Source organism: Gigantopelta aegis, chromosome 13 (assembly GCF_016097555.1).
Source record: "Gigantopelta aegis isolate Gae_Host chromosome 13, Gae_host_genome, whole genome shotgun sequence".
In the NCBI taxonomy this organism is placed as follows: Eukaryota; Metazoa; Mollusca; class Gastropoda; order Neomphalida; family Peltospiridae; genus Gigantopelta; species Gigantopelta aegis.
In genome coordinates this window covers 6,276,387-6,289,596 of record NC_054711.1, presented here as the reverse complement: position 1 = coordinate 6,289,596, position 13,210 = coordinate 6,276,387, and the positions used below count along the sequence as shown (strand labels likewise).

The window sequence follows — 13,210 nt, the reverse complement described above, 5'->3', positions numbered from 1 at the left end:
GCCTCCTTCGGAAATGAGGCAATTGACCTGTTCTCAATAAGTTTATTTTCATTTTTCATTTAATTATTTAATTCCTATTTCATGCAGTTTATTGTCATAGTAAGTGAATCTACAAATGTCAAGCTTAACCTACCCAGAGGCAATTAGATGCATTGCAGAGTCATACTTTCTTAACTGATACACAGTAGAGATGTCGGGATAGAGCGAGTACTATTATTCCTGAAGGTGTGAAGATCGGTTATTTGCTGCACCTTGTCGCTGTTGTCAAAAATATCCCTTTCATATAATAATAAACATTTACTGTGGCCGCTTAATACAGGTATTTGAGTGATTTGGGATCCGATTTAGGTGGCCGTTTTACAGGTTTATAGATTAACCAAACTTAAGAGTCCGTTTATACGAATTGAAACTAGGGTCTGTGATTTCAACAGAAATCATTATTATAGTTACCTTGACAATAAGATCCATTACCCTCCATTCCACTGGGACACGGTCCACATTTAAAGGAACTGGGAATGGATTCGCAGTGCACACCGGGATAGCACGGATCTGTGGCGCAGAAATCTTCAATCACCTCACAGTACGAGCCTGTCAGAAACAACACATTCAGTTTATATATATATAATAACTACAATGTAAGTCATTTAGACATTAACGAAAACTATGTAATCACCACAACGTAAGTCATTATAACAGGCAGTATATAGCAGTACTATGTAAGTGTATTTTCCATCTTTGAGGTGATCAAAAGAATGTCATTTCAACCCATATAATTTGCATAAAAGCTAGACGAAACTGCTGTACAATTATATTCTACTACGTTGATTTTTTTTGGAAACCTTTTCCCCTATCACATTTTATAAATTTTTCTGTCACCCATAGCACAACTGAAAAACTGGTTGGTCCACACTCCCCATATAAAATGCAGACTATGCCAATGAGTAATTATACAATAAACCTAACAGAAATGAATTCAATAATAGTAATTTAGAATTACATTTACCTATGTTGTGTAAGAAAAATGAGTAAAAAACCTGTAAATCCGTAGCTGCAAAGACAAATAAAGCCGGCAACTTTGTCAAGACACGTTCCTCCATTACATGGGCTGGAGGCACATTCATCTATGTCAGACTCGCAACGTTTTCCTGAAAGGAAAAAAAAGTTCTTGTATACATGTGTTGGACAGGAGAAGCCGAAGGATGTTTACAGAAAGGGCCGTAGCTTGGATTTTTTTGTGTGGAGGGTCGGGGAAGGGAGATGAATTCTTGGAACAAACGAGTATGGAAGGAACAAGATACTAGGGGGTCCGGGGGCATGTCACACACACACACCCTGGAAATGTTGAAATCTAGAGGTTTTGAAATACCATTTTTGAGCATTTTAAGGAAAGTTACATACTTAAAACGTCAATATCAATAACCAGTAAACTGTCAAGTATTTGTTTTGGGGTGGGGCAATTGTGACACTTGACCACCTCCCACCTCCGCCCGCTAGATACTACCATGAAGGGGTACAACGTCACACAAAGAACACTTATTGTATACCAAAGTACACAAACAGACCTAGGAAGGATGTATCTTTCTGAAAAGAAGCAGTCCATTGGACAACCAAGGAAGGATGCATTGTTCTGGGTATTGGCAGTCTTCATACAGAAGTAGGAAGGGTGTATCGTTCTGGGAAGTGACAGTCCTATAGACGAAGTAGGAAGGATGTATCGTTCTGGGAAGTGACAGTCCTATAGACGAAGTAGGAAGGATGTATCGTTCTGGGAAGTGACAGTCCTATAGACGAAGTAGGAAGGATGTATCGTTCTGGGAAGTGACAGTCCTATAGACGAAGTAGGAAGGATGTGTCGTTCTGGGAAGTGACAGTCCTATAGACGAAGTAGGAAGGATGTGTCGTTCTGGGAAGTGACAGTCCTATAGACGAAGTAGGAAGGATGTGTCGTTCTGGGAAGTGACAGTCCTATAGAAGAAGTAGGAAGGATGTGTCGTTCTGGGAAGTGACAGTCCTATAGACGAAGTAGGAAGGATGTATCGTTCTGGAAAGTGACAGTCCTATAGACGAAGTAGGAAGGATGTATCTTTCTGAAAAGTGGAAACTTCGGAAATGGCAGTCCTACAGATGAAATAGGAAGGATTCTGGGAAGTGGCAGTCCTGCTACAGACGCATTAGGAAACTTGGGAAGTGGTAATCCTACATATGAAGTAGGAAGGATGTATCATTTTGGGAAAGTGGAAGTCCAGCAGACGAAATAGGAATCTTTGGAAATGGTAGTCCTTCTACAAGTAGGAATGATTGTGTCGTTCTGTGGAATGGCAGTCTTTCTAATAGCAAAACATCTGACAATGATTCATGGGTGCATATAAAACGTATCTTGCTGCTTTATTGGTAGGAGTAGCCTATGTGATGACAGCAGGTTCTTTCTTACTCACCCTTGACCCAATGTTAAAATAACCAATATGTTAAACTCCAAACTGCCATAGTTAATACAAACATTCCTTTCCATTAAAGGAATCATTAGAAATTTCTGTTTTTCCTAAATTCTTCTTTAATTAATTATTTATATTTATTACCTGTAAACCCTGGACTGCAGGCACACGAGTAGTCAATCTCTCCACTGAGCAAGAACGTGTGGTTTACGCAGCTACCTCCGTATTTGCACTCACACGTCAGAATAATTACCTGCAAAAACAAATACAGTATTTCAATATATTATTACAAGTTAGATGTGTTTTACATGGCACAAATAACCACAAGAGCCACGAACCTGTCAACATTTGGAGAGACAAGGACTGGGATGTGGACGTAGACAGCAAAACAAAATTGACTAATATGAGATGCAACAATTGATAGACGTTGTATTTGGCACATGAGCCAATATCTATCAAATATTGGAAAGACAAGGACTGGGATGTGAAAGTAGACATAAAAATAAGCTAAATGATAGGAAATGCAAGGATTGGAATACGTTTTAATTAGCACAGATAACCACAAAAGCCAAGAACCTGCCAAATTTTCGAGAAACAAGGACTGGAATGTGCAGGCAGACAGCATTTCTTTTTTAGCAATGGAAGATGTTGCAGGAATTAAAAGTTTCATTTCGCACAGACAGCCACAAGAGCCAAGAACCTTTCAGATATGGGAGACAAGGACTGGGATGTGGAGACAGATAGCAAAACGAAGTTGAACTATAGGATGGAACTAATTAAGAGAAAAGGACGGGTCTGTAGGATAGAGAAAAGCCCCACAACCTACCTCTAATGCCACAGTTGTCGAAGCGTTGCATGTGTCCACAGCTGTGATCTGAAACTGTTCTGTGCTTGTCCCAGGTATCACCTGATTGGTCGTGTGCTTCCAATAGAAATCTCCATCATCTGTGATAGTAGCGTCCTCTCGATTAGTTGAAAACTTGACCTTTGACCCTTCAGCATCAAATGCATTGAAGTGCAGATTCACTTCTTGTCCAACAAATATGACAGCTGGCCTCGGTGGGGGAGGAAGTGATGGAGGGGTGTTGTCTGTAAATACATTCACAATAATAAATATGACAGCTGGTCTAGGTGGGGGAGGAAGTGATGGAGGGGTGTTGTCTGTAAATACATTCACAATAACAAATAAGACAGCTGGTCTTGGTGGGGGGGGGGGGGAGGAAGTGATGGAGGGGTGCTGTCTGTAAATACATTCACAATAATAAATATGACAGCTGGTCTTGGTGGGGGGGGGGGAGGAAGTGATGTAGGGGTGTTGTCTGTAAATACATTCACAATAATAAATATGACAGCTGGTCTTGGTGGGGGGGGGGAGGAAGTGATGGAGGGGTGTTGTCTGTAAATACATTCACAATAACAAATAAGACAGCTGGTCTTGGTGGGGGGGGGGGGAGGAAGTGATGGAGGGGTGTTGTCTGTAAATACATTCACAATAATAAATATGACAGCTGGTCTTGGGGGGGGGGGGGGGAGGAAGTGATGGAGGGGTGTTGTCTGTAAATACATTCACAATAATAAATAAGACAGCTGGTCTTGGTGGGGGGGGGGAGGAAGTGATGGAGGGGTGTTGTCTGTAAATACATTCACAATAATAAATAAGACAGCTGGTCTTGGTGGGGGGGGGGGAGGAAGTGATGGAGGGGTGTTGTCTGTAAATACATTCACAATAATAAATAAGACAGCTGGTCTTGGTGGGGGGGGGGGGAGGAAGTGATGGAGGGGTGTTGTCTGTAAATACATTCACAATAATAAATATGACAGCTGGTCTTGGTGGGGGGGGGGGGAGGAAGTGATGGAGGGGTGTTGTCTGTAAATACATTCACAATAATAAATAAGACAGCTGGTCTTGGTGGTGGGGGGGGGAGGAAGTGATGGAGGGGTGTTGTCTGTAAATACATTCACAATAATAAATAAGACAGCTGGTCTTGGTGGGGGGGGGGAGGAAGTGATGGAGGGGTGTTGTCTGTAAATACATTCACAATAATAAATAAGACAGCTGGTCTTGGTGGGGGGGGAGGAAGTGATGGAGGGGTGTTGTCTGTAAATACAGTCACAATAATAAATAAGACAGCTGGTCTTGGTGGGGGGGGGGGAGGAAGTGATGGAGGGGTGTTGTCTGTAAATACAGTCACAATAATAAATATGACAGCTGGTCTTGGGGGGGGGGGGGAAGTGATGGAGGGGTGTTGTCTGTAAATACATTCACAATAATAAATAAGACAGCTGGTCTTGGTGGGGGGGGGGGAGGAAGTGATGGAGGGGTGTTGTCTGTAAATACATTCACAATAATAAATAAGACAGCTGGTCTTGGTGGGGGGGGGGGAGGAAGTGATGGAGGGGTGTTGTCTGTAAATACATTCACAATAATAAATAAGACAGCTGGTCTTGGGGGGGGGGAGGAAGTGATGGAGGGGTGTTGTCTGTAAATACATTCACAATAACAAATAAGACAGCTGGTCTTGGTGGGGGGGGGAGGAAGTGATGGAGGGGTGTTGTCTGTAAATACATTCACAATAACAAATAAGACAGCTGGTCTTGGTGGTGGGGGGGGGGGGAGGAAGTGATGGAGGGGTGTTGTCTGTAAATACATTCACAATAATAAATAAGACAGCTGGTCTTGGGGGGGGGGGGAGGAAGTGATGGAGGGGTGTTGTCTGTAAATACATTCACAATAATAAATAAGACAGCTGGTCTTGGTGGGGGGGGGGGGAGGAAGTGATGGAGGGGTGTTGTCTGTAAATACATTCACAATAATAAATAAGACAGCTGGTCTTGGTGGGGGGGGGGGAGGAAGTGATGGAGGGGTGTTGTCTGTAAATACATTCACAATAATAAATAAGACAGCTGGTCTTGGTGGGGGGGGGGAGGAAGTGATGGAGGGGGTTGGATTGGTGGGGGGGGGGGAAGTGATGGAGGGGTGTTGTCTGTAAATACAGTCACAATAATAAATAAGACAGCTGGTCTTGGTGGGGGGGGGGAGGAAGTGATGGAGGGGGTTGTCTGAGGACAGCTGGTGATGGAGGGGTGTTGTCTGTAAATACATTCACAATAATAAATAAGACAGCTGGTCTTGGTGGGGGGGGGGGAGGAAGTGATGGAGGGGTGTTGTCTGTAAATACAGTCACAATAATAAATAAGACAGCTGGTCTTGGTGGGGGGGGGGAGGAAGTGATGGAGGGGTGTTGTCTGTAAATACAGTCACAATAATAAATAAGACAGCTGGTCTTGGTGGGGGAGGAAGTGATGGAGGGGTGTTGTCTGTAAATACATTCACAATAATAAATAAGACAGCTGGTCTAGGGGGGGGGGGGAGGAAGTGATGGAGGGGTGTTGTCTGTAAATACAGTCACAATAATAAATAAGACAGCTGGTCTTGGTGGGGGGGGGGGGGAGGAAGTGATGGAGGGGTGTTGTCTGTAAATACATTCACAATAATAAATATGACAGCTGGTCTAGGTGGGGGAGGAAGTGATGGAGGGGTGTTGTCTGTAAATACATTCACAATAACAAATAAGACAGCTGGTCTTGGTGGGGGAGGAAGTGATGGAGGGGTGTTGTCTGTAAATACATTCACAATAACAAATAAGACAGCTGGTCTTGGTGGGGGGGGGGGGAGGAAGTGATGGAGGGGTGTTGTCTGTAAATACATTCACAATAATAAATAAGACAGCTGGTCTTGGTGGGGGGGGGGAGGAAGTGATGGAGGGGTGTTGTCTGTAAATACATTCACAATAATAAATAAGACAGCTGGTCTTGGTGGGGGGGGGAGGAAGTGATGGAGGGGTGTTGTCTGTAAATACAGTCACAATAATAAATAAGACAGCTGGTCTAGGTGGGGGAGGAAGTGATGGAGGGGTGTTGTCTGTAAATACATTCACAATAACAAATATGACAGCTGGTCTTGGTGGGGGAGGAAGTTATGGAGGGGTGTTGTCTGTAAATACATTCACAATAATAAATATGACAGCTGGTCTTGGTGGGGGAGGAAGTTATGGAGGACTGTTGTCTGTAAATATATTCACAGTAACATATATGACAGATGGTCTTGGTGGGGGAAGGAAGTGACTGAGGGATGTTGTCTGTAAATACATTCACACTAACAAATATGACAGCTGGTTTTGGTGGGGGAGGAAGTTACGTACAAATGTAGTTTTCATAATAACAACTTATGATGGAGACGTGTGTCCAGTTTACTTGCATGTTGTATCAAAGCAGTTGGCCACGCCCATTAATAGTTTGCTTATTATTCATCCCAAATAGTGGATAGATACCTAGCTGTCACATATACGTGTATGATTTTATATAAAACATGAGTATTTTAACAACATGTTTTGTATATATTTGACTATAGTATTATTTAAATTACATAGAGGTGTAGTTATGGAAGTTTTCCAGTCCCCTCCCCCATTAGAATTAATGTTAGTGGGGAGGTTTAGGGATGAGAAGAACTTGTCATTTTTATATTAATACAGATGTTTGTAGTTTGTTGAAAATAAATATATTTTATTATTTATGTTAAAATTACAAGTAGGCAACTGCAATTTTAGTCAAAGTTTACATTAACTATTTGTTTATTCTTTAAGATAAATGCTGAATAAATCTATTTCTAAAACTGGTATTTTTCAAGATTTTGTAACATGCATAACATACTTTTGGTTTGCATTCATAATGTTAATTTACATAAATGCTAAATTAAATATAAATTATGAAACTTGCATATTTTATGATTTCAGAATAGTGACAACTTACATATTAAATATATTTTCTTGTTTAGAATATCAGAGTCTGTATATTCAATATGTTTCTGGTCGTCTTAATATTTGTAAGAAGCCCAAACTAGATTTTGTCTTCATATAATTTTGTACGTACGAAAAAAACTATTTTAGGAAATAAAATGAAATTCAACCTAGTACAAATAGTAGAATCATCAGAAACACGTTTAATATACAGCCACTAATATTTTATGCAGAAAAATATATCTGATATGTAATTACAATCGTTAAAAAGTCTCTGTTTGTCGATAACATCTTTAAAATTGCAGCAAACTCAGGAATGTCCCTTTAACAATACTTATTTATTTTCCACGCATGTTAATTTATGAATGAATGAATGTTTAACGAAACCCAGCACAAACATACACCGGCTATTGTGTGTCAAACAATGGTAATAACATAAATGAATTGACGATTAACATGCATTTATTTTTAATTTCAACTATGGTAAACATATTTTGCCAGTTTATGTGATGCCAACCTGAAATCTCCGACCACGATGTTCTGTCGACCCCAGGAACACACTGTTCACACTCGTTGTTTGGGTTCTTTGTCAGATTCAAGTAGCAGATGAAGTCGATGAAACACGAATTGTTCTACAACATGACAAACATATGTTTCAAAGAGGCGGAACATACCAATAATACACCTAGGCTATATTTTATCATAATACAATGTAATACTAATTAAAATGTCAATTAAAATTTTTGTTTCAACAAATTTTAAAATATGTTTTGAGGTGAACATTCATTACTATAAACCAAGTTTCATTGATGTATGGCATAAAGTTTGTGAAAGATACAAGTTCAAGTTCTTTATTTTGCTTTGAGTTTTACAACTCATCAGCTGAATACATAACATAAATAATACAACATAGTTATATAAAATACACACGTGCAAAACAATGGTGGGTGTGGTTTATATATAATCATGGACAAATGAAGTGATACAAGTTACATTTATTACATTAACTATTATCCTGCATTAACCGATCTCTAATTGTATTCGCTTGCACTAAATATTTGCCTAGGTTATTCAATTCCTTATTGTTACCGGTGGTTAATAACTGTATAAAACGATACACACTTGGCCTCTTATAATAATACATTTTTATATATTTACAACGCAAATCTTTGTATTGTGGACACTCTATTATAAAGTGATATTCATCTTCTATGGCATTAGCTTTATACAGAGTATATATTCTTTCTGATCGTTCAATGTTTCGATACCTGCCAGATTCTACATTTAATTTATGTGCGCATATTACATATTTCTTTTATATAACGCGTTTCCATTGGCAATCTTAAATACGTTTGTAATCTAAATTCATTTAATAAATGTTGATATAAAAGTCCTCTAGACGTTGTCATTGTTTTACTGTAACACAATTGCTTAAAAGTATCTAATATCCTTTCTTTGATTATAATGTAGATACTGTCGTCAACATACGATAAATTCCAAATATAGTTCAATCCAAGTGAATACAATTCGTGCCTAATGTTAATTAACCAATTATCGTTATAGTGTGCCATTTCTTCATATATACCCCTTAGAATACAATTTGTAGTGTTACGTAATTTTATCCAATATTTAAAAATTCTCAGTTTTCTTGTTATTTGAAGGGGAAACCGTCCCCGTTCGCTATAAACAAATTCGTTACACGTTCCTTTTCTTACACCCAATACTCGTTTACAAAATTGTATATGTACTTTATCAACATCATATAAAGCTGAATTCGAAATTTTAACATTGAGCTAACTGTAAATGTTGACCACATGTTTGCTATCATTGCTGCCAGAGAAGTAACACCTATATTTCATTCTTTTACTTCGTGAGACAAGGTAAGGTGAGACAAAAAGTAAATTTTGTGATCTCATGTCGGATGCACCGAACTCCCCTTTATCCCCTGTCCCTAAAAGTATGGAAAAAAGTCTACCCCAACATAATATAATGTCGGTATTACAAGACCCTACCTGTCCCACTTCCCAGTGTAAATGTGGCAGTTACCTTAATGGTGCATCCAAATCGACCATCTTCACCACAGTCTCGGCAGACTGAGTCTTGGTACGTTAGAGTCTTGGTGGCTAGAGTCCTACCATCCAGATCAACGGCCTGGAACAAAAAGTTACAAAACATCAGTGACATGGATATATTTAATCTTGATGTATTTCATTATTCCAATCTTAAACAGTTTGCTATGACCAGACCTCTGAAAATTGCAAGAACGATGGTTTCTTTTGTGTGTCGCTTACGCAAGTCTTATTTTGCATACGCCATTTGTTCTTTTGGACATTTGGACATCATTTATATTGCGTTGCGTAACTTTTGAACATGCTTATGTACCACAGAGGCTTCGAGCATGTCTGTCCTGGGTTCCGTCTCAAGAAAGCCAGAAACCCAACTCAGGACAGATATCATTTATATGGTCATAACGGGTTATATGCAAAAGTTACAGGGTTGCCCAAATTTGTTTTTATCTAATTCCCCCCATAAATGGATTACGCCTATTTGCAATTTGTAGAAATGTGTATAACCTGACTAATAAAAAATACTAAATAATATACGTATTTATTTTACACATAAATGGATAGATAGACAGGTAGACAGACAGAGACAGCATTTTACAGTAAAAATTATAGTTCAACTTCATTGGTTATCATTAACTGTAAATAAAATGTGCTGAGTGCATCGTTAAATATATAAAACATTTCATTGGTTATCAATAAACAGTGAACCTCTCAAAAGTGAACTCTGTGTAAATAGGAATTTCCTGAAAGACATTTCTTTTTTCACAATCACTTTTTAAATATTAGTACAGAACATAACCTCTCTAACCAGGCACCCATAAAAACCAAACGTTTTAGTTGGTTCTGTGGGTGTCCAATTTAGAGAGGTATCACTGTATAAATTCACAATCACAGTTTAATTTTATTTTAGTGACACCAAGCGATAAAGACCTCTATAACTAGGCTTTCAATCAGGCTGGCTGAGGCAAATACGCGGCGTAGTGAATCCAAGTCTGGCAAGAGGCAAGTGATGGTTTCCGGTTTGTCAGTCGAGCTTCCTGTTACTATGGATCCCGGCAGACGAGTCATGGTTCCATTTATGAACTGAATAAAATAAATAACAAGTGATTATATGATGTATGATCTGAATAAAATAAATAACAGGTGATTATATGATGTATGATCTAAATAAAATAAATAACAAGTGATTATATGATGTATGATCTGAATAAAATAAATAACAATTGATTACATGATGTATGATCTGAATAAAATAAATAACAAGTGATTATATGATGTATGATCTGAATAAAATAAATAACAAGTGATTACATCATTAATGATCTAAATAAAATAAATAACAAGTGATTACATCATTAATGATCTGAATAAAATAAATAACAAGTGATTATATGATGTATGAACTGAATAAAATAAATAACAAGTGATTACATGATGTATGATCTAAATAAAATAAATAACAAGTGATTACATGATGTATGATCTGAATAAAATAAATAACAAGTGATTATATGATGTATGATCTGAATAAAATAAATGACAAGTGATTATATGATGTATGATGTATGATATGAATAAAATAAATAACAAGTGATTACATCATTAATGATCTAAATAAAATAAATAACAAGTGATTATATGATGTATGATCTGAATAAAATAAATAACAATTGATTATATGATGTATGATCTAAATAAAATAAATAACAAGTGATTACATGATTTATGATCTGAATAAAATAAATAAGAAGTGATTATATACTAAAAGGCAAAAGTTATTGTGACATGGATTGTTTGGAGTAATAAATTTGTGAATGGATTTATGGATGTAAACCAGAGAAAATGTGCATGAAACAGCTCAAAGATATGCAACCAAGCAGTTGTTGCAGCGATTGCATGCTTTGTGCAAGAAAAATGGAATATTCGGGAGAAATCCTGTCCAGTGTTCACCATAAAAGGCCAGACATTCAGTCACAAAACATTGCCACTCTGTGCAGCCTTCAGAAGTCCAGACAGAAAAACACCATTAGTGAACTATTTGATGCAATTTCGTCACGCCACGCCTCAATGAAAATGACAGATGGCGAGTCATAGGGATGCTTGCATCTGGGACCTCGCAGCGTGACGTCGCACGTCAATTCAACGTCCACAGAAACACCATATGGCACTTATGGCAACGATATCAACAAAACAACCAGGTCAGGGACCGTTCCCGTAGCAGCCGACCACCCGTGACAACCCCTCGCCAAGACGCATGGATCCTAACCATGCATCTGCGAAATAGGCATTCTCAGGAACTTTCTGCAGCATTTAGTGGCCTCAGTGAGACGACGGTGCCACTCCCGAGATCCTTTACTGTCAAACTCGATAGTGGTTGATTCCACAAATGTCTATCTAGTGCCTCGTCTATAGGAGGACAGCCACTTCCAAGATCCTTTACTGGAGATTTCATCCCTCTTGCATCGCCACAAAGAGGACTGCCACTCCCAGACTAGTTTACTAAATCCAATCTAGCACAGGACAGAGCTGTGATGACATGCACTCATGAATCACTGAAGGAATAACGGTGATGGTATCAGGCGTTCGCGAAAGATGAGCATATCCTGCTCCCTCGGTGCCTGGCACCCGTCATGAGTACAGCCATCGCAGTTCTCAAGTCTGTCACTTCATCTCAAACACTGAACAAAATGATAATGTGCAAGAGTTTCATCAAACAGATGGAAAAAAAGAGTTCAAAATAATATTATGGAACAGCATCAGCCATAAATAATACAGACTAAGACTACAGGGAATGGCAGAAGTGTGGCACGGATAGCCACAAGAGATAAGAATATGTTGTGGTTTAAGAGACAAGAACTGGGATGTGGAGGTGGAAAGTGAAAGAAATTGAAAGATAGGAGGAGTTGCCAGATCGGGAAGAAATTAAAGGGAATTAAAAAATTCAAGGGAGTAAAAGGAAAGGGTGCAGTGGGATAAAAAAAAAAAAAAATAATAATAATAATAATAATAAAAAAAAAAAAAAATATATAATAATAAAAAAAAATAATAATAATAAATAATACAAACAAACACTCAGATGGCAATGTTAACATTACCTGCACTGGGGTGACTTTACACTGCATTCTCTTAGCGGCCGGTGGAATCTCCAACGTAACAAGCGAGCAATCCGCAGTTCTGATATCACAGATTTCAAACGTAGGTTCCGTTGGTTGCATTTCCGTTGTCGTAGGGATCGTTGTTGTCGTGGTTGTGGTGGTGGTGGTGGTGGTAGGTGTAGTGGTAGTTGTTGGTGTTGTGGTCGGTGTTGTGGTTGGCGTTGTAGTCGGTGTTGTAGTTGGGGGTTCAGTCGGAAGTACTATTAAGATCATTAAAGTGACAGTCCTGAGTTTGCTACAATTTTTAAGATGTTATCGACTAACAGACACTTTATAACGATTGTGATTATATATGAAATATATTTTTCTGCATAAAATATTAGTGGCTGTATATTAAACGTGTTTCTGATCGTTCTAATAATTATTTGTACTAGGTTAAATTTCATTTAATGTCCTAAAAGAAAAACATTTATTTGAAGACAAAAACCAGTTTGGGCTTCTTACAAATATTAAGATGACCAGAAACACATTGAATATACAGACACTGATATTCTAAACAAGAAAATATATTTAATGTGCACGTTTAATCGTAGAAATATTTTTTTAGTCACAAACATCTTACAATGCAGCAAACTCAGGGATGTCCCTTTAAAAGAAATGAATTTCGAAAATGAGTTCAACACAAGTACTTGTTGATTCATGAGAAGGATCCTCCACCTCAGTGTGAGCACTGTCAGTGTACATTTTGGTGGAGTGCAATCATCTGAAGGAAATTCGAAAAAATATATTTGAACAAAGAAATGTGATGGAATCATTTCGAT

General features: G+C 38.3%; 1 protein-coding gene across 3 annotated transcripts in view; it reads right to left on the bottom strand.

Moving 5' to 3' along the window:
• Nucleotides 1-13,210, bottom strand: part of LOC121387668 (von Willebrand factor D and EGF domain-containing protein-like) — a 137,187-nt gene that overhangs the window by 21,152 nt on the left and 102,825 nt on the right. For all 3 annotated transcript variants that reach the window (XM_041518855.1, XM_041518856.1, XM_041518857.1), the window contains exons 18-25: nt 12,390-12,649; nt 10,225-10,377; nt 9,275-9,379; nt 7,746-7,860; nt 3,259-3,521; nt 2,577-2,685; nt 1,035-1,145; nt 451-588 (exon numbers count right to left, since the gene is read on the bottom strand). In XM_041518855.1, the coding sequence (XP_041374789.1) occupies nt 451-588; nt 1,035-1,145; nt 2,577-2,685; nt 3,259-3,521; nt 7,746-7,860; nt 9,275-9,379; nt 10,225-10,377; nt 12,390-12,649 (1,254 nt within the window). The remainder of the gene's footprint in view (nt 1-450; nt 589-1,034; nt 1,146-2,576; nt 2,686-3,258; nt 3,522-7,745; nt 7,861-9,274; nt 9,380-10,224; nt 10,378-12,389; nt 12,650-13,210) is intronic.